This window comes from Cyanistes caeruleus, chromosome 22, assembly GCF_971803275.1.
Source record: "Cyanistes caeruleus chromosome 22, bCyaCae1.hap1.1, whole genome shotgun sequence".
Classification (NCBI taxonomy): domain Eukaryota; kingdom Metazoa; phylum Chordata; class Aves; order Passeriformes; family Paridae; genus Cyanistes; species Cyanistes caeruleus.
In genome coordinates this window covers 2,075,412-2,098,848 of record NC_141722.1, presented here as the reverse complement: position 1 = coordinate 2,098,848, position 23,437 = coordinate 2,075,412, and the positions used below count along the sequence as shown (strand labels likewise).

General features: G+C 44.7%; 1 protein-coding gene across 7 annotated transcripts; it reads left to right on the top strand.

The window, feature by feature from the left end:
* The first annotated feature begins 163 nt into the window (after positions 1 to 163).
* Positions 164 to 23,437, top strand: CDC42 (cell division cycle 42). Of its 7 annotated transcripts, none has more exons than XM_086860233.1 (7): positions 1,815 to 1,859; positions 10,784 to 10,884; positions 13,372 to 13,513; positions 14,047 to 14,119; positions 16,032 to 16,141; positions 16,237 to 16,434; positions 22,063 to 23,437. In XM_086860233.1, the coding sequence occupies exons 3-7, from the start codon at positions 13,409 to 13,411 to the stop codon at positions 22,150 to 22,152; spliced, it is 576 nt and encodes a 191-aa protein (XP_086716359.1). In that variant the 5' UTR covers positions 1,815 to 1,859; positions 10,784 to 10,884; positions 13,372 to 13,408; the 3' UTR covers positions 22,153 to 23,437. The 7 variants fall into 7 exon arrangements, with proteins under 7 accessions (XP_086716358.1, XP_086716362.1, XP_086716363.1 ...); XM_086860234.1 differs by lacking the exon at positions 1,815 to 1,859 and adding an exon at positions 3,857 to 7,129; XM_086860235.1 differs by lacking the exon at positions 1,815 to 1,859 and adding an exon at positions 6,905 to 7,129 and having other exon boundaries at positions 10,724 to 10,884.

The following is a 23,437-nucleotide window of genomic DNA, read 5'->3' as shown; positions in this document are numbered from 1 at the left end:
ATATTCAGAAGGCAATGGCTCTTTCCAAAATCCCCAAGGATGGCAAATATTTGCAAAAGAAGGCACAGATATGCTTCTGACACCATTACATTGGGCAGAGTGGGTTTTGTTCTGTCTTTGGCCATGCAGATGAACCATTTAGGCTCATTTAGGAGGCCCAACACAAAGATGTTCCCAGGGTTTGACCCATTCCAGGTGCTCCCCAGAGCCAGTGTTTGGTGACTTGAGGCTGCTGGCATTGGTACTTGCAATGCTTTTAATTGGTACAATACAAAGCTTTTAAAATTTAAATTACTCCAGAGTTTGCTGTTTCAGGCCAGATTTTTGCTTTGCTTCTCAAAGCAGGCTTGCCCGGAGATTTTCTTCCTGGCCTCTTGTTCCTGAAGGATGGGGGAGGTTAAGGGGATTTTACCTGCCATAACTGCCCACTGCTCTGGGGTATCATCTCCCAGCTTGGAGGAGTGTCCCAGCAGGAGGAACTGTGGGTTTTTTCCCTTCAGGTCCAGGGAGAAAAGACAAAAAAGAAAAGAAAACCCGGAGGGAGTGAGTTGGGGCGCTGAGGCCGGCGCCTCACAGGCCGTGCCCTCGCGCGCCCCCTGCCGGCCCTGCGAGCGGCGGCGCGCGGCCGCCAGGGGGCGCTGTAGCCGGCCACGCCCCTCGCCGGCACGCTGCGCGGTGACGTCAACCGGCTGCCCCTGTGCCTGCGCCGAGGAGACCCCGCAGTGAGCTGCCAACGCCCGGCGGAGCGTCCGAGGTGAGAGCGGGGGGGGGGTGGGGAGGTGGAGGGGGGCGGAGACGGCACCGGGACCCCCGGCCGGGCACCGGGACCCCGGGACCACCGACTGCCCCCGATCCCCGCCCGGCACGCACCCACAGACCCCCGGCCTCCACCTCGCTCGGAGCGCCCGCTGTGCGGGAGCCGCCCTGCCGGGCCCGCTGTGTGTGCGGGGCCTCCGCAGCAGCCGCCTGCCGGGGGGAAGGGCGGCCTCCTCCCGGCGGGTCCCGGTGGCTGCTGGCGGGCGCTTCCTTTGTGGGGCTGGTGTGTTGAGACGGTGGGCATGTCCGCCGCTTCTCCTCAACACCGTTCTCCGCCTTCCGGGCGGCGGGCGGGCGGGCTGGACCCTCGGAGCGGCGCAGGAAGCGTTCCCGCGGCCATGGCGGGGCCCGGCCGCACTCCCTCGGCCCGGCCCGGCCCGGCCCCGCCCTGCCCGGGCCGGCCCAGCCGCGGCCCTCCGCGCTCGGTGCGGCCCGGCTGCGCCCGGGGCTGTGGGAGAAGCCCCGAGGGGCTGCGGGCTGGGCTGGGTGTGCCGTGCCACCGGAGCTCTGAACCGCAGCGGGGTGCGGGAATGGCGAGGGGTTGAGCTCCAGCTGTGTGCCCTGCACAGACAGCGCTCAGTCGAGGAGTCGCAGACTCTTCTGGGCATTTGCCTCATGAACTTGAAGGTTGTGGGTCACCCAGAGCCGTCCCACGGCTCTCGTTACACCGTGATGCCACCGGCTGTAGCTGGGGCAGAAGCTAGCACTGCTTCGAGTGTTGGTGTTGACATATGTTTCTTATTCTTCTTAGAAATCTCATAAAAATGTGTATACTGCAGTAGCATAACACCTGTCAGTGTTTTAAAGGTCTGCTTTAGTGATGTGGACTTCAGTTGTGTATCTGTAAGTAGAAAGAACTTGCAGCTGGTGACAGCAGTAGGAGACAGTCACAGAGCCAGGTAGCTGTGAACATAACAGCCAGCATTGGAAACCTGTATGTCACAAAGAATGGTCAGGATTCCTGGTGTCCTTTCCCTGTGGATGCTGTCACCAGGGCAGCCAGAGCTCCCCACTTGACAGCAGCATGAGGAAGACAAGCTCTGGTGAGGAGGCCATGTTAGATGGCAACTGAGTGATCAGAAGTGGCTTGGTCTGGCCATCTGTGATTGTCTTTGTCTCATATTCATCTGTGTTTCTATCCCAGGGAAGGAGTTATGGGCTGTTAAAAGTATTGAGTTGCAGTGCCCCAAACCCCTTCTCCCTCCTTTTTCTTTCTCTTTTTTTTTTTTTTTTTTTTCTGAAGGGGCATTTAAAACCTCAATCAAGTTCTTTGTATTGTTGATTGGGACAACTCAGTAAAGCATTACAGCTTCTCTGTTTTGGTAAGCAAATAATATTCAGCTGGCTGTGTGTGGGGAAGCTGTTGTAAACTTCCCTTCTTTTGTAAAGTTCTGCTTTGAAAACTCTTGTTGTCAGTGTAAGGTTCTGAGGAAGATGGTATAGACAAGTGAATATTTGAATATATAAGGTCTTATACCTTATGTAAGGTTTGAATAAGTATATTGCTGACTGTAAAAATTGTTTGGTGTTTAAACTCTTCTCGTTTATGCTTCAGTAACAAAAAAAAAAAAGAGGATTTTTACATCTTGGCAAGGAATAAAAAATTACTGCAACACAAGATAAAACATGTTTTCACTTTGGTAACATATCCTAGGCAGAAATTTTAATCACTGGATTTGCATACTTTGAACTTGGTTATTCATGACCTGCAACTGATGCTGTGAATTCATTAAGTGCTCTGCTTTAGGGTTGTTTGTTTGCCTGCAACTGATGGCTGGGCTGGGGAGTTCATGATGTTTTTACTGTTTAAGTAAAGTAAGCTCTGGAAGCTCTAGAGTGTGAAGTACCTAAAATGTAAACTGTAGTTCTGCTAAAAACCAACAGTAAACAGAAATGGAGCCCCTGTGAAACTCCCAGGGATTTTTCTTACAAGAAGTGGGCTTTCCTTGCTGTAAACTGTGTGTGAGGCTGATAGAAAGTGTAGCATGAAGCTGGTCACTAATCTTGATCTAAAGTTTTCTTTTGTTTAAAATGCAGCTTTAGTACTAAAATAAATTTCCAAGTCTTACCAGCACAGATAGCTGGACCTTTCAATTAAAACCCTTTTAGCACCTCTCTTTTTACCATGGTGGGTTGGTGTAGCTGGGTTCCAGCTCTGCTGCTGGCTCTGGAAGACTTGGACAATAAATGAACACACAGCACTGCAGCTGAGGTGTGTGTAATCTGCTTGATGCCCATGTGAATGCTCACAGCTTTTGACAGTTGTGGGCTTGTGTGTTTTATCCCACTCATTCCTCTGCCAGCCCTTTGTGGTCAGCTGAGCTTTGCTGCTGTCCTTTGACTCCATCATGAATTTATGATAGGAGTTTCTAGAGCAGGGGACAGTTAGGAGCAATTGTAGGGGGTGTAGTTGTCCTTGCCCTTTCCTGAGGAAAGAAAGACATCTTTGTTTCAGAAGATGAAGGTGCTGTCAAATCAAATGGAAGTGAAACTGGTTTCTAGTGCTTCAGGTAGCAAGAAGCTCTCTTTAACCACCTTAGTCTTCTTCCTTGGCTCCTTTCATTGAGACATTACATTGAGAAATGTAAGAACCTTATTTTCAGTAGCTAACACATGACAAATAAAACAGCTTATTGACCAGATAAGCTTTTATGCAAAGTTTTAAAAGAAATTTAAAGTATCTTTATGTTTCTGCAGCCTGTCACCATTTAATGGGCTGGCTGCCTCCCAACCCTACACGTTACACTTCATTATGGTTTTCACTATACAAGCTAAAGGTATATCCATCAGGAAGGACTGCCTTTAGGAATGATAGGTAAAGGAAACCCTTTCTCCAGAGTTTCTGTTGGGGCTGGAGCCTGGCAGAAAAGTCCTCCCTCCCTGAGGATGTCTGCCCACCCCAACACAGCAGTCAGCTCCCTGTTGCAGCCCATGGTGTGTATGTCAATACCTGAGATGAGTGACAGGAATGGCATTCAGGCACATCATTCCCAGCTTCTGGTAGGGGATCCTTTAGGTTGGTTTTGAGTGGACAAACTGTGTTTGTTTACCTGGCCCTGGGTATGCAGAAAACTGCAAACAGTGAGAGCAAGAGAAAAGTTTGTGTAATTAATCTTTGTAATCTTCCCTTGGAGTTTCAGAGAATTACTCTGACCTAAAGAGGTGCAAAACTTCAAAATACTAATTGGCCTATTTTTAGTAGAGCAGCTGTTCTTTCCTTGAGATTTGTTGATTTTTCTTCTAAATAAGTGATATTTTATAAAGAAGAAACAAAGAATTTGTTTTCAAAAGCATTTAAAAGCTGTTTTTCTGTTTTAAGCCCTTGTGTTGCCAATTCACCCCATTACTTTAGAGCGTTGCAGCATAATTCTTACCAGGAGAGTTTGTTTTCTTGTCTCATGAAAAATCAGTACTGAACCTTCTTTAATAAAGTAACATGGGTGCTTCCTTGAAGCCTTTGTCTGGAGAGGGTGTGTAGGTACTGGGTCATTTTAGCCAAGTTGTCCATGCCTGTGATCAGATTGTGTGGGATCAGCATGTGTTTTCCAGTCTAGACAAAGCTCTGGCAGGTGAAGGTTTTCAGCAGGCTGGTGGTGCTAGAGCAAGCTGCTGTGGATTTGGGCTGGTAGAGACCCTCAGGGAGCTGCAGAGGATTGCTTGCATGCAGTGCTAGACTCACAGCAGTAGCTGAGGCTGCCAGAATTGTCTTGCTTTGGAACAAGCTGGTTTGAATTGCTCAGCTCTTCTCAAGTTGAAGGATGCTGTGCTGTGTTTCTGGCCAATGATGAGTGTTCTGTTTGGGGAAATAATGACAAAAATGCTCCTGCAGCTTTGGATGCAAGTCAGGAAGGCCTCTGCCACTCCATGAGCTGGATGACTGTGTGCACCAGAGAGTGGTTGGGGAGCAGCTGAAAGCAGAGGGGCTTGTGTGGGGCCTGGATCTGACAGCATCAGTGTGTTTGAGTAGTTGAGCTCAGTGGTACTTCAGTGTTGCTGACTCTCCCGTATCCTGATGTGCTGTTACTTCTTCATGAGCCTCTTGTACGTCTGCCAATGGCTGAATAACTGCCAGCTGCCCAGCAGGCTCTAGGTCCCGAGGAGAGGGCTGCTGGGGCACATCTTGGGCCAGGCAATGTGGGGTGGTTCCAGCTGCTCTGGTTCCTTCTGCTGGTCTGGTGAATGAAGGGCAGCTCCCCTGCTGCTGTCATTGTGTTGGTGAGCCTTCCAGCTACTTTAACAGAAATCCAGAATAGCTCAGTATCTGGGAAAAGTGGCTTTTGTAGTATTTTTAAACCAAGCTTTATCTTTGGAGTCTTCAAACAGCATGTTGGGTACACAGCCTGAGTTATTCCCCCTGAACACAACACGTCTTCCCGGGAACTTTCCGGTTGTGTGGATGGAACACCTGCAGCTGTCCTGTTCCCTGAGCATAACAGGAGTGAGCACAATCTGCTGCAGTGTGCAAGGAAGGCAGGGTGCTTCTCATGGAGGAAAAACATGCCTCAAAATAGAGGAACTTCTGTTCTGCCACTGTATTTTCTATCACTGTTGAATGTAGCTGGCAATGGGAAAGTGGAGAAGAACCATTAGGGCCATGTGGGCCTTGGTTGGATGCTGTGCTCAAGTAAGAGTGTAGGTGATATTTTTAAATATTATCAGTATGCAGCTAAGCTAGTAAAAATAGGGGGTTTTAAGTGGTAGTAAAATATTGAACAGGATTTTGTTGCATGGTTGAGAAAAACAGCCTCCTGTAGAGTATGAAAGAGTAATAAGATAAAAATGCCTTTGACAAAAAAGGACTTAATGTAACCCCACACACTTCCCAGTGCTTAATCTGGGGCAGATTTTTCCAGTGCTGATGCTACTTTTGACAATGTAACCTTAACCAGAGGGATAATGGGATAGATGTCACTTTTTTCTGTGCAGCTGGTATTCAGGTGAAGGTGGTTGGTTGGAACCTTGAAATGGGATAGTGGGCAATGCCTGTGGTAAAGCAGGTAACTGCTGTGGCAGCAGAGCCTGCTGAGTCACTTCATCTACCTATCAGCTTTCTGAATTTAGGGCTAAAATGGAATGACATTTCCCTTTGATTTTTTGAAGTTGCAAAACTTGGAATGTGTGTTATGGTGCTGCTGGTAGTTTGGGCTCAGGCTATTAAAATTCCCCTGCCCAACTGTCTTCACTTCCTGTCTTACGTGGGTATGTACCAGGTGGTTGTGAGGAGTATTTGGAAATATGTGCAAAGCACCTCTCAAATCTTACAGAAATAGAAAAAGAAAACTGCATTAAGTATAGAAAATACCAGTTTACCTCAAACAGTGGAGTCCCTTCCAACTCAGCATATTCTATTCTATGATAGTTGCCTTTTGAGAAGAAATCTCTTACTGCTTCTTTGGCAGTTCACAGTAACTTGTCCAGAAATGGGAGCTTCAGACCTGCAGAGGTGTTGGGATATACAGGTTTTGTTGAGTGGCAGATTAAGGGGTGCTTGAGGACTCAGACACATGCTTTATCTCCCAACTGGGATTCCCATAATGATAGCAAACTTTGTGGGTTTCAAGAACAACAGGAGCCTATGAGCTAAATCAGGGCTGTCAGGTGTTGATCCAGCTCTATTGCTGATGGTGATCCTGTGGCTCTTCCCACTGTTTGTTTTTGTGTGCCTACCCACAAATTTCTCATGCTGACATCTGACACCAGGTTGAGACTTTTGGTGTGAGCAGGCACGTGGGATAGAGCCCAGCAGTGTGCTCTGCTGCTGTCAGTCTCTTCAGCTTCAGATAAAAACCCACCCACTGCAGATCCAGGTCTTTACCTGAATTCTTGTGTTTATCTTGACACAGCTTCTAGTGCAGCTGAACTTTTGTGGCTGTGTCTCATAATTAGACACTCTTATAAAGTGAACAGCTGGTTTTTGGAGACAGAATTCGTACTCTGCAGGGAGAAGTGGTAATATTTAAAGGATTGTGTCTGATCTGTTAGTGACAGTTAACCCCAAAACAATGCTTAAAGCAGGATATCCTTTCCAAGATCCTGAACTGATGCAGTACAAGATTGTGTCTCAACTCTGTCCCTTGTGCTTTTGCAGGTTGTAGCTTGGACTTCATGATTTGCCTTGCTCTAGAGGAGTGGAACTCTAGTGCTGTGCTGGTTTGTAGATCAACAGCCAGTTTAAGTCTCACCTAAGAAACTAAGGACCCAGGCCATAAGCTTGCCTTTGAACCTCTGGAAACAAATGTATTTGTGTATAGATCTTAAGTGTCTGCAGCAGCCTAAACTGTGGACAGGATGGACAGTTGAGCTTGGACACCAGGTGATTTAGAACCTAATATATTCTTTTTACATGCCATTTACCACCTTACTAGCATAGAAGTGGCAGATGTGTTTATTTCTGGGGTGAAATCTTCATGTAGAAGATGATTCTTAGCAAGCTGGAAGGTGGGCTTTGGGCTGGAGGATTTTCATAGTGTCTGTAGGTAGTTGCTGCTCATGTGCAGGGGAGAATTCTGGCTGTGGTGATACCACTCTTAAAAATAGTTTTGCCTTCTGTGCCAGTTTGTCTTTCTGTAGTTTAGCTTTTAATCAGAGTGGCTTCTGTTTGTGTTTTATGTTACAAGTTTGTGACTGTACCAAGAGATTCAAGGTCTTTTCCTTGTGTGTTTGGCAGCTGAGCTCATGTGGTCCCTTTTTTTAGTGGCTTGGGATCTCTGCAGAGGGAGTGTGTTGTACATGGTGACCTCTGTCATTTAGTGTTTGTAATGCAGGCTGGTGAGGCAAATCAGATTGCTGGGATTGTAGCAGCCAGATACCTCTCCTTGGTGCCCCTGTGACTGGAGAGATTTGTCACTTTGAAAAGCAAAAGTCTTCATTTGTAGTAGGGCTGGAAGAGGTGGCTGAGGGCAAGGACCTTTAAATGGATTGGATTAATTTGGGAAGAAATTATCAAGTGCAAAGGAAAACTTTACTTAGAACTGTGTGGATAAGGATATGAAATGAAAGTACCATGGAAGGGCAAAAACAGTTACCAGACATCATGAGTAAAATCCTGTGAATATTGTTCCTTTCAGTGTGGACTCCTGAGTGCTTTGAGTTGGATGAATAAACTGTTAACTGTAAAATGGCTTTGGATGGGGGAAAAAAATAATAATAAAAAAATCTTAGTTTTCAGAAATGGCTGTTTGTTGTCTTGTAATGTGGAGCAGGTGCCCAAACAGGATCTGGAAGCTGTGATGGGCTGGTTAAGGTTAAACTCTAAGCTAATGGTGTACCCCAGAGAGCACAACAAATTGGTTCTTGGTCTGCAGTACCTTGCAGTGAGCCAAGGTAGCTGGTCCTGGTGATGAAATGGCAGCAGTTTCACTCCTCCCTGATAGAGGAAGTGGTGGTGCTGCTGAGGCAGGAAGCGAGTTCAGCACACGCAGACAGATCTGACAGCACAGTTTCCTTTGGCTGGGAGAATGTATACATTTTAACCTGAAAACAAACTTCAGTTGCTTAAAAGTTAGAGACATTTTAACAAGCTTGAAAGCTTGTGGTTTCTCCTTCAGATTGCATGCACAGCAAGAGTGAGGGTGAGATTGTGCAGATTATTAACCCTGGGTGTAGTAGGGAACACTGATTGTGTACAAAACCCCACAAAATTTCACTTTACTCTCCAGTTAGTAGTGCACATAGGTACTGGAACAGATTGTAGCTGCTCTATAAGTTACAGAAAATTTGTGAAAACAAAGTGCTCTTGTACTGCCACATTTCACAGGCTTGCCTTGCCTTTAGGATAGGAAAGTCAGACTTGCACAGGAGGTGCAAGTGTGTTTGGGATGGTATGGCTTGTGCTTGGTCAATGGGAACCTGCCATAGGTACTGTGGATTTCTTCTGACTCTTATGATCAGTCAGTGTCTTGGTGCTTGAGCAGGCCTGTGTGACCAAAGTGCATCACTCCAGAACTTCCTTTGCATCAGGAAGGATTACTGAGCTCCAGAATGTTCCCCTGGAGACTTCAGTTCCTTGTTTGTTGTATTGCTCACATCTTCAGTTAACACTTTTGCAGTTAATTAACAGATCAGCTGTCTTCCACAAAAGTATAATTGAGCTTTAAAGCAGAATTCTCTAAAATGGGCCTGTGAATTTGACACAGTTCACATGTCTGTGTAATCCACAGTTTCCAGATGCTGGATCTCAGTTCTCTAGGACAGTGTTGAGTCCTCTGAAATCCTGCTGTTGTGATCACATGCTGAGCAGGTTAAAATCCAGCAAATGCTGCAAGTGTCATTAGTGAACATGTACTTTACTGAATTGCTGAAGTTTTTGGTTACACTACAGAGAGATCAAATCAGTGCAATGCTCTGTTTCTTTTATTTTGTAATTTTTATTTATGTTTTTAGGAAGTCTTCAGAACTCCTTGAACAGAACTAAGTCATATTGACCTGCATTGCATTTCCAGTCTTTATCAGCTCTCCTGTCTGGCCTTGGCCAGATGGCTCACAATTACATGGCTCAAAATCCACTCACTGCACTCAGGCTGGATGACTTCAGTGCTTTCCAGTCTGTTTCAATTCCCTCAGATATTTAAAACTGCTTGGTGTGCTCTCTCTCTGGGTGTTGTACATACAGACTTCCTTTTATTAGGTGGTGACTTCTGGGGGGAAACAAGCCCAAAGCCTCTGTAACTTCTTTGTTTCTATTTTCCTTGTCCTTGCACTCTGGGGATGAGTTATTCTGTGGTTAATCTCAAATTGGATTAAATTACTTTTGAACCACAAGTCAATGATGTGTGTATCCTTAAAGCTATTCCTATGGAAGAGAAGGTCCCAGGATAGTGAATCTAAGCTCCTTAGAAATTAGCTTGTTTTCAGCTGTGATCTATGGACTTCTTAGAAGTGCAAAACATGAAGTAGCTCATCCAGCTAATCTAGAAAGGCTACTAATCCAAGGAAAATAATTTATTCAACAGCTGCACTTTACCACTGCTAAGACATTGGAGACCTATGCTGAACACTCTAAATCTGTTTAAAACTTCTACCATCTTATTTCAGTATCTAAACATATCCATCCATTTAAAAAAAGTGGGGAGATCTCTTTATCAAAGAGATGTGCTCAAGTTTGTTTTGTTTCTTTTAATGTGTAATCTTGAAGTGTATAATCGTGGCAGGGGGAGCCCCAATTGAACAACTTGTGTGAGAGCAGTGGTACTTGTTTGTTTCATAGAGAACTTCATGGTTCAGTTCAGTTGTTTTAAATGTGAATGTAATAAATGGTGTTAGTTTTGTGTTTTAGGAAAGAGGAAAAAACCCATAAAAGAAAGAGAACAACCTTGTCTGGGCTTTTCCAGCCCCCTGTTATGCCATTCAGATTCTGCTTTAGGCTCCAGAGCAAGGCTATTTGCTCTCTGTTTTGTTTGCACTGCCAGAAATCTGAAAGGATCAGGTCACCTGGTAGAAAAAGGTAGTGTGTGCTGCCTCACCCACACACACACACAGTGGTTTTGGGTTTGGGTTGTCAGTGCTTCACTTCAGGAGGGAACTGGAGGTGCAGAGGGCACGAGCAGAGCTCTTGTAGATGCTCTTGATTTGCAGTGCAGATGTTCTCTCTGAGAGAAACTGTGTGGATAGGGGTGATAGCTCACTGCCAAAGTGTGAGTTGTGTGCAAGGTGTGTGTGTGTGTGTGTGCACTGCTGCTGGGTCAGCCCCAGCCTCTGACCTGAGCCCTTGCCAGAGAACAGCAGCTTCTCTCCCAGGGCCAGCGGGGGGACTCGGCTGTGTCCAAGGTCAGGGAAGAAGCAAAGGCTTGCAGCACACTCTGTGACCTGAGATGCTTTCTAGTACTGTGGCTTGCTTGGTGCTCCCTGGAGTAATGAGCTTTAAAGAGTAATAATAAACCCATGTTTTTTGGGTTTTTTTTTTACAAAGGTGTATGGGAGTTTTTCTGGTAGTTTGGTTTATAGAAAGTCATGGGTTGGTCTGTTGCAGTGAGCACAAGGGAATGCTTCCAAGCCAGGATTTTATCTCTGGTGTGCTTTCTGAGCTCTGGAGAGGTGGTCTGAAGCAGATGTATAACCCACAAGTTACAGGTAAACAAGGAAATGCAAATAACTGGGGAAGCAGGTAGAGGAGGGAGGTAGGACAGGAGGGGAGGATTGCAGCATGGAGGAGTTCTGGTCTGCCCAGGGGAGAGCTGGGTGGAAAGAATGCTTCTCTAAAGGATTGACTCTAAGTGCTGTTATGTGAGAGGGATGTTCCTCCACTTGTGCCAGCCCCTGTGAGCAGGGACTGGTTGGGCAGTGTAACAAATTTGAGTGGAAATTGAAAAAACATATGAGAAGTGGCTGGGAAATCCAGTGTGGAGATTTGTTTTATACTTCATTTACTAACTCTGAGAGGAATTCCTGGAGGCAGCAGCTTACCTGCACTGAGCAGTGGCAGAGCTGAATGTTTTGGGCTTTACCCAAACCAAAAGGCAGACCTGTCTTGCCCATGTGAGCAGGGCATACTGGTGGCTGTAGCTGGAATGCACTTGTGTTAATTTGCTCTGCCTGAGTTTTGGCATATTTTCCTTTTGAAATCAACTTAATGAGTGGCTCATCCCTTTGCACCTTTGCTCTGAGCATGAAGACTTAATATGGGCCTGTGTTGTGCTGTTCCACTGCCTGCTTTCTGTCTGGTTGCTGTTTTTTTGTTGTGAAATTGGACTTTCTCCAGGATCAATCAGTATTGGCAAGGCAGAACTGTGGCAGCACTTTGCAACTGAGGCAATATTGAATAATAGTACTTGGATATAAACAGTTGAACTGGCCTGAACGAAGAAGATGTCTTTTGAAATGTAAATAGTTGCTTTATCCTTCTGAGTAAATATGTGTTTGCTTCAGGGCCAAATTGCAGAGCTTTTTTGTTGTATTAATGAAGGGTCTGTTGATTGTCTGCACAGTGCATCCTGCTGGATGTCTTCTGGGAAACTGAGATCTGCATAAATCAATAGATTCTATTGATATTGAAATGGGGTACCAAGTAGAGGACTGGAGGCAACACCTGATGCTTACACACATCATTCATTGTCTCTGTGCTTGCTGAGAGAAGATTTCCAGATGAGGATGGCAGTGTGAGTGCCTGGTGTACCAGGTGCTGGCTGATGGCTTGCTCTGAGAATCTTTGCTTGTGGTTTTGTTGTGTCTTGTGGGAATGGTGGTGACTAGTATTCCCCTCCAAGCACTGTTCTTAAGAACTTTTGAGGATGTTCATTATGAAGGAACTCTTTCTTGCAATCTTAGAGCATCCCTGCAGTATCTGAAGAAGAGCTGGGGGTGGTATGTTTCTTTTGAGTCTCCAGCAATTTCCTTTCCTTGCAGGCATGATGGTGTGATACACAGTATCAAATCATGTTGCTGGCTGTGACTAAAGCATCAAAAATCTAGATTTGCACTGTATTTTATTTACATTACTGTAAGAAATTAAATCCCCAGGAAGTGACCAAATGCATAGTTCAGGACGAATTGATTTGGATTTTTTAATGCAGATTTTTCTGTAGTTACCCAGACCTGAGAGCCATAGCAGCATCCTTGCTTGGCTAAAGCTTTGCTGTTCCTATGATGGCAAATTTGCTGCTTACAACACTCCCTGCCCCCTGTCAGGACTTTACAAAGACTTTGCAGCAAGTCTTTGTCGATGTAAATAAAAGTATTTCAGATGATATTGTGCTGACAGTTCAGTGAGAGCTTTGCCACTAATTTCCTGGGGTCAGAATTTCACCCATCTGTATGAAGGCATGATCATGGTACACCTCTAATTAAAGTAAAACACAAATGAAAGACAGCTGTGCAACACTGGAGATAGCCAGCAAGCTTTTGGAGGAGATATTGGTGATGCATACTGGTTTAGTTCATGTACTAAAGTTTTTGCTGAGACAGTGTTGGAGTAGCTGGGTGCATTTGGATTTTGTGATGAGGAGAGTAATCCCCTTGGGATCTGAATGCCCTGCTGAGCTCTCAGTGCTGTTTACACTTCACAGCAGGGAATTAAAATTATTACTGAAATTATTAAAATTGTGTGTTAACTAGCAGCTTTAACTAGAAAATTGTAAAACGGTGCTTAGGCCTTAAAAAAGGCAAGGAAAGAAGAAAATAATCATGTTGATTTCTGTCTGTACACATTCATTTTTGTTCCATAAGCACTGCTGGTGTGTCTTATGCTGAGCTGCTCTCCAGAGGGAGCTCTCTGGAAGGCAGGTGTGTTCCTGAGCAGCTCTCAAGACCAGAGCTTACACTTCCAGCTTTCAGTGCATCTGAGGCTAGATGCTTCCATGCATAAAAAAATCTAGTCTAGAAAAGCCCAAAGATGTTTTTGCTCACCTCTAGGTAACTAGAGGTTACATTTCACTTGTGAATTGTGAGCAGCTTTGTTTGTGTGGTGGAGGCAAAGGATCTGTCAGCTCATTTTAGGAATGTTATGTTTTCCTATCTCACGTGTGCTCTCAGTGGTTTGGGCTCCAATCAAAGGTGATGTGCATGGCTATCTGGCATATATGGGAAACATCTAACTATATATATCTCTTTTTTTCCTTCCAGGTTATCTTTGGAGTTGATATTCTAGTAGATTTCAGCTATGCAGACGATCAAGTGTGTAGTAGTGGGCGATGGTGCTGTTGGTAAAACCTGTCTCCTAATTTCTTATACAACAAATAAATTCCCGTCGGAATACGTACCAACGGTAGGTGTGAGAATGGCTCCAGTTGTTCTTTTGCATGATGGGCTGGTGTAGCAAGAGTTCCCTTTTGAACATGATGGCATCCATGCCCTAATACGTGTTCTTACAGCCTCCTTTCCTCTTGGAGACTGGCTAATACAGCTTGGAAAAGTGACTGTCAGTCTGATACCCTGATAGTGCTGGTCAGTTCACCTGTATCTGGTCAGTTCTTGCTCCTTGACTGCTTGACAAAGCAGTAGGAACACCTCTCCCAGCTGTGCTCTCACTTCCTGCTACTCTCTTTTTAGGGGAGTGTTTCATGTTGCTGGAATAGTCATTGACTACAGTTAACATTTTCTGAGGCTCATTTTTCTTTTGCAACTCTGAAAGATCCAGAGACGTAGAGAACTATGGAAGGGGAGCAACTCTATGTAGAGTAAAACCAGTAGAGTTTTTCACTTGTTCAAATCAGAGGTGGCTCTGGCAAGGTGGGTAGGATGATGGTTTGGGAGATGGCTTATTCATGTCTCCATTAAACATGTCTCTTTTCTTGCCAGGTTTTTGATAACTATGCTGTAACAGTGATGATTGGAGGAGAGCCTTACACCCTTGGCCTCTTTGATACTGCAGGTGAGAAACCAAGTTCTTGTGTCAAGATTAACCTGAGGTGATGTTGAACATGAAGACATACAGTTGGGGTTTTTTTTTGTTGAGAATTTTTTTTAATAGAAGGGAAAAATCTCTTGATTCTGTCAAGACAGAATAACTAACATTAGAACCTCTTAAATGTGTCTGTGTCTCTGCATCCTTAATGGGAATGAAGTCAGGGTGTGGATTTCATAAGCCTTCACACTGTGTGCTTTTAAAAATTAAAAATCTGCTGGCCTCTTGAGCTGCATCTCAGTTTTAAGCTGGAGAAATGTGCAGTGATGAAACAGCTAAACATTGCTTTGCATGTGTGAAAAGTTACCAGGAAAGGGTAGAAACTGGTTCAGCTGCTGGATACTCAGTCCCTACCACCTAATAGTAGTGAAGTGATGCAGCAGCAACTGGTATTATAAACTCTTCTTCAGAAGAGCCCTTCTAGAGAGCTTCAGTTCATAAGCTTTCATCTAAAATTGTCAGATATAATTTAATCTGTTTCCAGCTGTGTTCTTACATGCATCATTAGCATCTAATTTAATTAATGAAACAATCTTAGATTTTCAGTTAAACCCAATGGCTGCTAAAGAAACTTTCCTGTTTGGCCATCTGGTCACACTTTGCCACCTGAGCTGGGACTGAAGCCTGTTGGTAGTGGCAGCTCCAGTGGGGCCTCACTTGATTCTCAACGTGCACCACACTTCACAGTCAGACAAGGTCTCCTTACTGCCTTGGCCCCAGGTTTCCCCCATATATCTCAGGCATCCAGATCCTTGAAATTTAACTGTGGTGCAAAACTAAAATAACAGCTTGAGCTAGTGCCTCTGGGAAGAGACCCTGAACAAAGCAAACCGTGGGATTTTATGTCCCTCACAGTGCGTGTTCCAAAGTCTGGGGGCTTCCAGCTGAGTCCTTGGCTCCTGCTGTATCTCTGAATGTCCCTTAGCTGGCTGTGCCATGGGTCCCTTGTGCAAAGGGTCAGTGCCAGCTCACCTGGGGCTCCCAGACACCCAGAGCTCAACCTGCAGCTGGCACTGCACCTGTGCCCTGAGCTGTCTGTACTGAATGTATTCTTCAGCATGGCTTCACTTAGCTCTCTGTGTTCTCCTCCCAAATGTGATTCGTGTTCTCATTATTGTAAGCTCCCCAGTTCGTGGATAAGGAGTTAGGTGAAAAAGAGAGACTCCTTCCTGACATCTATTGTGTGGTTTGCTGTGGGGATCTCAGTTGTCCTACAGCAGTTGTAGCATTGTCCCTGTGTGGGGAGTTGTGTTGGGTCCTTTCTCTGCCTGTTTTCCAGCCGAGGGTTCAGACCTCTGAGAAGTGTTGTGTGTGTTGTTACACACATTCATCTATTACCAACATGAACAGTGATCCAACAGTAATTTTGAGGAGTTACCAAATGACTTTAGTGGCTGTAGGTGACTCTGTGCACTTGTGAATGTAAAGGCTTTCTTTCCAGAGCTGGACTGCTGAGGGGGAAGTATTTGTTTTTAATAGCTGCCTGCTTTTTCTAAACAGCAGCCAGCATGGGTGACAAAATTTAGCAATGGATGAAATTGCTAGTTCTCAGATTAAAACCCAAGTCTTTGTTTTGAACTTGTACTTGGAAGACAGACTTTTGGAGTAGTCTGTTAATTGCAACAAGATATTTTAGATTTAGATTGGATAGATGCTAGGAAGAAATTCTTCCCTGTGAGGACGATGAGGCCCTGGCACAGGGTGCCCAGGGAAGCTGTGGCTGCCCCTGGATCCCTGGAAGTGTCCAAGGCCTGGTTGGACAGGGCTTAGAGCAACCTGATCAGCAATGTTACTGTGATGAAATGTGCATTCTGACTCCCTGTAAAGGGCAGGATTTTGTTGTCTGGGTCTAATACAGTGTTAATTTCTTCCTCTCTAGGTCAGGAAGACTACGATAGATTACGACCTCTCAGCTATCCACAGACAGATGTATTTCTGGTCTGTTTTTCAGTGGTCTCTCCTTCTTCATTTGAAAATGTGAAAGAAAAGGTTGGTTGAACTTTTCTCGAAAAGGGAGCTGCTGAAGTATGTCAGAAGTTATCTTAGGTGGTTAATAACAAATGCTGTGTCTCTTCTGTCTTCAGTGGGTACCTGAAATTACTCACCACTGTCCAAAGACTCCTTTTCTGCTTGTTGGGACCCAGATTGATTTAAGAGATGATCCCTCAACAATTGAGAAGCTTGCCAAGAACAAGCAGAAGCCCATAACTCCAGAGACTGCTGAAAAGCTGGCCCGGGACCTGAAGGCTGTAAAATACGTGGAATGCTCTGCACTTACGCAGGTAAGGGTTGGTCTTTGACTATTTTTGCTTGCTTTATTCCATACTTTTTTCAGTTCCAGGGAAAAACAGCTCAGTGTGGATGTGAAGGGGTGTAAGCTCTGTTTCTGCTATTTACACTGTAGCTTTCTCTTTGTCCTGTTGTTCTAAGGCACAGAGAGTTGGCAGTGGTACAAGGAAAATCAGCCTGTGTGGGTTAGGCCTAGTGTAGAGGGGTGAATGGAGGAGGATGTGCTTACTGTGTTTGCTTCTGTGCTGGAGAAAAATAACTGTTGAAAACTTAGAAGGTACATTATGGACAATGATTGGGTTGGGACACAGAGTGCACCTCGCTGCTGAAACAAGCAGCAAAGGAAAGAAAAAGCCTCTCATTAAAGATAATGCTGGTACTTTTAAGACAGGAAGCCTTCATGGTTGAGAGCTGCCTTCTCTTCCTGTGCAGCTGGTGGTGAGCTGTTTCCCGTGTCCCTCCTTCAGATAGAAGTTCTGTTGAAAAGGAAAGTAACAGTTAAATAGTTCTTAAGACAGTTCTTGTATCATGTTTATAACTTGTGAATGTGAGTCAAAAGCCATCTAAAGTAGCTGATTAGAGAAGCTCAATTATCTTTTCCCTTTCAGTTAGGAATACTAGAGTGGAAGCCATTTTCTGACTAGCTGACCTGTTGCCTTGACTTTGGATGCTCTGGGAACTTAATCCTGGGTTCTTGCTCTTGCAGAATTGACTATAACTCTTTTAACAACTTCCTTAATGCTGGTCTGTACAGAATTTGTTCCTCTCTGATGTGCATGGAACCAGGGGTGCACAGTATCAAGCCCCTCACTCTTTCCAGTTACATTGTGCATTCATCTCCTTGAGCACAAAACTTAATTACCAAACTTCACAAAGCCTGAAGTGCTTATCTTGCCCCTTTTACCCAGATTGCATGTTGACTCTTCTGTTTGAAATCTTCACGCTTTTTTTGTAACCAAGATTCTCCTGGGTGTCCTGTGAAGGAAGTGGCTTTGCTGGAGTTGTGCAGGACACTGGCACTGGAGGTGGTGTGGTGAGGCATGCTGCTGTTCATCCTGGGAATCCCTGATCAAAAGGTGGTCTTGGCCATGCTTCCTAACTGCCCACAGGCGAGCTGAGGGCTATTTATGCTTGAGCTGTGATTTTCATGGATCTGTTCAGCCCCAAAATACCGTTTTAGATGGTGTCTGGCACAGCCTGAATGCTGCTGCTAACTAGGCTGTAGAACCTGATAGTTGGGTAAATACCTGCCAGGGCCTTTGTCCTGTATTGCTCTCTGAGACCTTTTCCTCTGTAGCTTTGGACTTGAGCTTTAGTCTGCTCAAATTGCATGGAATCACTTAGAATTACCAGAGCAAGAATCGATGTGACAAAAAATGTTGGTGTTTGGATGATGGTGCATGGATATTCTTTCTATTTCCAGACAGACTAATGTGTATCTGTTGCAGTGATCAACTTTGTGCCCTTGGAAGCTCAGCCTGAATTTTCTTCCAGAGCATTAGTGCTTGTATACCAAGTGATGGTTTTAGGAGTTAGGAGTGACCTGGGAGGAGGGTTCAGAAGCCTTCTCACCTGGACAACTAGTTGGTTTGCATCTGCTCCATTCTTCTCCCTTCATTTGTTGTTGACTCACAAAACACTTTTTTTCCGGGTTCTGTCATCAGTGGCTGGTGAGCAGCAGTGCAGCTGATCTGAAGGGCTGTGTGGAACTCCTGCAGTGATCTCACTGGTGGCTTGCTGAACACAGAAGCCAGCTGCTTTCCTGGCCAGGAGGATTGTTTTCCTACCTGCAAGGCAATGCTACAGTAGCTGATTTCAGCTGAAGTGAGACTCAGCTGGGTATTCAGTCTCTCTTTGCCTTGGATGCTGTCTGTGCAGTTCACCTCAGCAGTCCAGGGTGACTTTTTGCTTCCCAACTAATTTATAAATTACTTTGACACCACAGTAGCAAATACTCATAGAATCATGGAACTGGCATTATTTATTTTTATACTGTGTGAGTCATGAGAGGCTGAGCTCCTGAGTTTTTTTTTTAAAGAAGAGTATCTTCTCCCTAAATTTGGATGACTGAATTGGAGAGTCAATTCTATCCCCCTTTCCTCAAGTTGTGGAATCCTTTTTTGTGATGAAGGCATTTTCATAGTCTGTCTTCAACCTTTCTCTACAAAACAGGGCCCAGTGCCACTGTGACAAGTAGGTAAGGCTTTGCTGTTATGGAAGGGTGACTGACAGATTGTAAATCCAGTGGTTGTTCCTTCTGTTACTCTTGGCTGGGTGCAAGTGCCTGGGCTTTCTGAAGCCAAATCCTGGTATCTAACACTAGAGAGAATGCTGAGTTTGGTTTATTTTCCCTCCTGATGGTGGGTTGCCAGTTTTGACACAGATTTATAAAGTGCTTTAAGCTGTCCATAAACAGGGGGAGTAAAGGAGGCCTGATGTCAGCCAGTTCTCAGTGTAACATAAAAGTCATGATTTTAACCCTCATTCACTTTCACAGCTGTTTTGTCCCAGTCCTGGTTTTTTTATCCTCTTTCCTTCTTTTTGCTAGGTCCTTCAAAACAAATCCCAAATTCTGCACTCCTGAACAAATTTCTCCCAGAAGTCCCTGAATAGGAGAATTTAAGTAAAATTGTTTTCTTGACTCTTGCCCTGCCTGGGTTCTTAATCTGTCCAACAGAACATAAATGATTTTATGCTACAGCCTTATTCTCACAGAGAAAGGAAATTAATTATTATTTAGACTTCAGAGGCATTATTTATCTGAAGTCTTCAGCTCTTTTGTGACCCTGAGTTGCAACTCATTTAAAGAAAAAGAAGAATTGCTAGGGAGGATGTACAGAATGCACAGAATGTACATTGTAGTTTCCCTAAACTATTGTTCTTTCAAGTATAATCTTGCATGTAATGTTAAATGTTTCCAGATGGCACTGCCTTTGAGATCTCCCATGTATGTGCTTCAGTAAAACAAGATTATAGACCTTCTAAAAGGGATATATCCAGTATAACCTGTAGGGGAGAAACCAGTTTCATTTGAATGATCTTAAAACAAGTCTTAAATTTTGCACAGACCGCAGTTGTTTACAGGATGTAAATGAAGCTTTTCTGTTTGCCTTCAGCTATCATAAAACAGTTCTCCTCAATTTTCGAAGGGTGCACTCATGACAGTAGATTTAGGCGAGTCCAGTTAGCCTAAAGTGAGCCAGGTTTCACTTCTGGTGTGGTGTGTTCTTGGCAGAGTTGGGTGGGAGTGGTAAAGGCCCTGCACTGTTCCCGTTGTGCTTACAGCGAACGCAGCGCATTCTCCGTGTCACCCCTGCAGAGTCCTGCAGCTCTGTGGCTGCTTGTCTGCTCTTGGATCCCAGTTGTTGCACTCCTAACGCTGTTCCTGGCTTTGTGTGGTTACACTTGCTTTGGCAACTAAACTGAATAACTGAAATGCACCATTTCCATGCTGGCTCCCAGTGTCAGAGTAGCACTGGTAAGGTATTGAATCGCTTCTAAAGACTGAGAGTGAGTGACTGCCGGTGATGGTGGCTTACCAGGGTGGTCCTGCTTCCATCCCACACTGTGTGTTCCCAGCCATTTGGAGACCTTCAGTTATTCAGGGGCTGAATTCACAAAGCAGAGGAGTTGTTTGGAGCCTTTGCTCTGGACCAGCTGCCAGCTGGGAGTTGGGAGCAGTAGTCTGTGCATCCGAGGTGTTCACTTATCCACAGTGGGTGACAACAAAAGGTTTAACTGACCTTTTGGGTCCCTGTGGTGGGGCAAGCTGCCATGTGCTTGATTTACTCCCTGTAAACTCCCTCAGTGTACGTACAGCAGTACACACATACATTTGTGTGTACACATCACACAGCATTTGTGTGGCCCCCGCCCCCATGTTCTTGCTGTGTTTGTGCCTCTGCCCTTCTGAGTGTTGATTTTGTCTGACTTGGCCTGTCACATGTCCTGTCTGTCTCTGTCATTGACTTCTGGGTCATCTAAATGAGATTTTCTCCTGGGATCTACTTTGTTTTTTTGCAAAGTAAATCTGTTTACTGCCTCTGTGAATTCAGCCTGCTCCTGAATGCTCTTTGTATCTGCTTGTTTTTCTCTAATCCTCTAACCTGGCTGCTGTTTTTTCTCCTCCCCTCTGTCTTGTAGAGAGGTCTGAAGAATGTGTTTGATGAGGCTATCCTAGCTGCCCTCGAGCCTCCGGAAACTCAGCCCAAAAGGAAGTGCTGTATATTCTAAACTTTCTTCTTCCCCTCTTGCTGCTGCTTCCTCTGTCCCACTACTGTAGAAACCTGGTTAAAAATGAATCAAACCACCTTGATTGAAAGCTGTTGTGCCTGCTTGCCATCTTAGAGCAACCTCTGTATTAGCTCTTGGACTGAAAACAGTACTTGAGATCTTTAGTAAAACATTGTGACTGTGGAACGTGAACTGGACTCGCTTAACTCCCTGCTGCTTGGGTTGCCAGGTGTGGCTAGCTTTATAATTCAGGCTGTTGGGGGAAAGGATTTGGTTACATCGTTATTTAAAGAACGACCAAAAAAATAAGAGATGATGTTTGATCTTCCTGAATCCAACTGGAAGAAACAATGTGTGTGTTTTTCCATTTCTACTTGTGACTCTTGACTGTATTTGCATGACAAAAGTACCTGAACTGGTGATCTGCAAATGATGCTGTAACGTGAAGGGTTTTCTGGTTCTCCTGTGTGCAGTGAGATGTTTTCTGTTGCTGTTGCTTTGGCTGTCTGTGCTATAGTGGAGTATCTGTCAGTCCTTGGGGGGAAGGAAATATTGATGTACTTGCTACTGCTTTATGAACTGTTAAAATTCTTGCTTTCACTAACATGGTAGAGCTCTTCATTTCAATAATAGATCCTTAAAGCCTGTTACTGTAAGATGTAAAGCTGCTGCTTACTATTGTGCTTCTGATTTTTATTGTTTTAAGGAAAAAACATCAATTGTAGCTTGTCTTTAAATTTTGAAATTAAAAATTGCGGTTGTTTGTATAAATGACTGATGAAGCTTTATTCAAGTTGCATTTCCTGGCTCCAGTTTAATCCTTACCAGAGTGTGTGGTACCCCTCTGTACTCTTCCCAGCTTGACTTCTCTGCTACCGTGGCAGCTTCTGGGCTCTGCCTGGCTGCTTCTAACCCTGGGGTGTTTGGGGCTGGATGCCCAAGCAGAGCATGTACTGGACCAGGTTATCATTGCATGCTTGCCTTGTCTCTCCTCCACTGACACATGGGTGTGTGTTGTCCCAGGCGTGCTCCAGGTCGAGCTCTTCCATCCGAATGCAGCACTTTCTACTTTGTCATTAGCATGTGAAATATGTGAGTAGCCAGTTACTCATAAAAGCTTATGGAAATGACTTTGGTGCGTGTTTTGCTTCTTGTGAAGTACACTGGTCTGCTCTCTGAGGATTCCTTTTCTTGTTCTGAAAATGAGGTGCTGTGCTCAGAAGCTGCTGAGAGCAGTGGTACTGAGCCTCACTGGGCAGGCAGGCCTTGGGGATGGCAAATCTCCGTGTGTCCTTAGAGGGGTGTGGCTGCCACATGGCTTTCTGGGGTTTTGTTTGTGTGAAAACTCAAAAATGAGATTGCCCCTTTCTCTCTTTGCCCCTTTTCAGAAAGGCCTAAAGAATGTATTTGACGAAGCGATATTGGCTGCCCTGGAGCCCCCGGAGCCGAAGAAGACTCGCAGGTGTGTGCTGCTATGAACGTCCCTCCACAGCCCCTTCTGCAAAGCTGGTGTTTGATGTCATACTAAAAGCAATGTTAAAATCAAACTAAAGATACAAATTTTAAAATTTGTTTTTGCAATAATGACAAATGCCCTGCACTCCCATCTCCCCCACACGACCCCTGTGTGAGATGAGAATGTTAGTGTTTATTCCCCAGTGCCCCCTCAATTCAGTTAAACTAGTTAATTTTGAGTAATTATGTATTATCAGAAGACACTGATCATTACTAGTTTTTTATTTTGTTTATTGTTTCTAATTTTTTTTTGTTTAACATCAAGGCATGCTCAATGACTTTTTCTGTAACAGACTAATTTTAGGCTGTTTAACTGAAGTCTTGCCCCTTATGCTAGTGTGGCAAGACTTGGTTCTGGTTTCTAAACCTTGTAGGGCTGTTCTACAGCCAACCAACAGCCTGGGTGTGAGCAGACTTTAGTCAGGAAAGCAAAATGTCCCAAGCTGGTGCTCCTCTGAGAAGGATTATAGAAAATCTTCTCTGAAGTTGCCTTGTACCTTATTCCCCTGGCTTTTTAACTGTGCAGGTCAATAAATTTATACCCCATCCTCTAAGTTATAAAGCCTTAGGAACAGGAGAACGATTTTCTCTGGATGCACCATCAGACTTGAAACTAACTTGCTGGTCTCTTCCTTAATCTTTTGGTTCATGCTGAGGAAATAACTGCGCCTTTGGAAACATGCCTAGCTGGGTCAGTTGGCTTTTAATGAATCTACCTTCTGCCAATCCTTAATTATTAAATACTTACAATGACCAGCACATACACTGCTGCTTGGACACCCTGAAGGGACCTGGGATGTGCTACAATGGGTTTTGGAGCTGGCTCTGATGGTGCATCTCTCGCTGGATGGCTTGGCATCCTCCGAGGAGGGGTGGAAAGAGACCTGTGTCAGTTGAAAGGAAGTGCAGGGAGGGGCTTCTGGTGTTTGGTATGACACCATATCGGGACCAGTTGAGGGAACCCCTTTTTCTGCATTTTGCTCATGAGTAACCTTGAAACCTGTATGAGGGGCTCCAACTCCTGAGGATCACATGCAGTGTCTCTACCTAGACCATCTGCAGTATCATAAGGATTTTACCAAAAATATATTTTGGTTTGCAAATTCAAAAAGTTCTACTTAGGGAATCTTCTCCATCTTCCAAAATTTCAATTTCTTGTAGACTTATTAGTGTTGAACCAATGCTTTTTCATGTCTTAAGTTCTTTGTATATGCATTCTTTTCAGATGTATTAAAAGTATCTTCACAA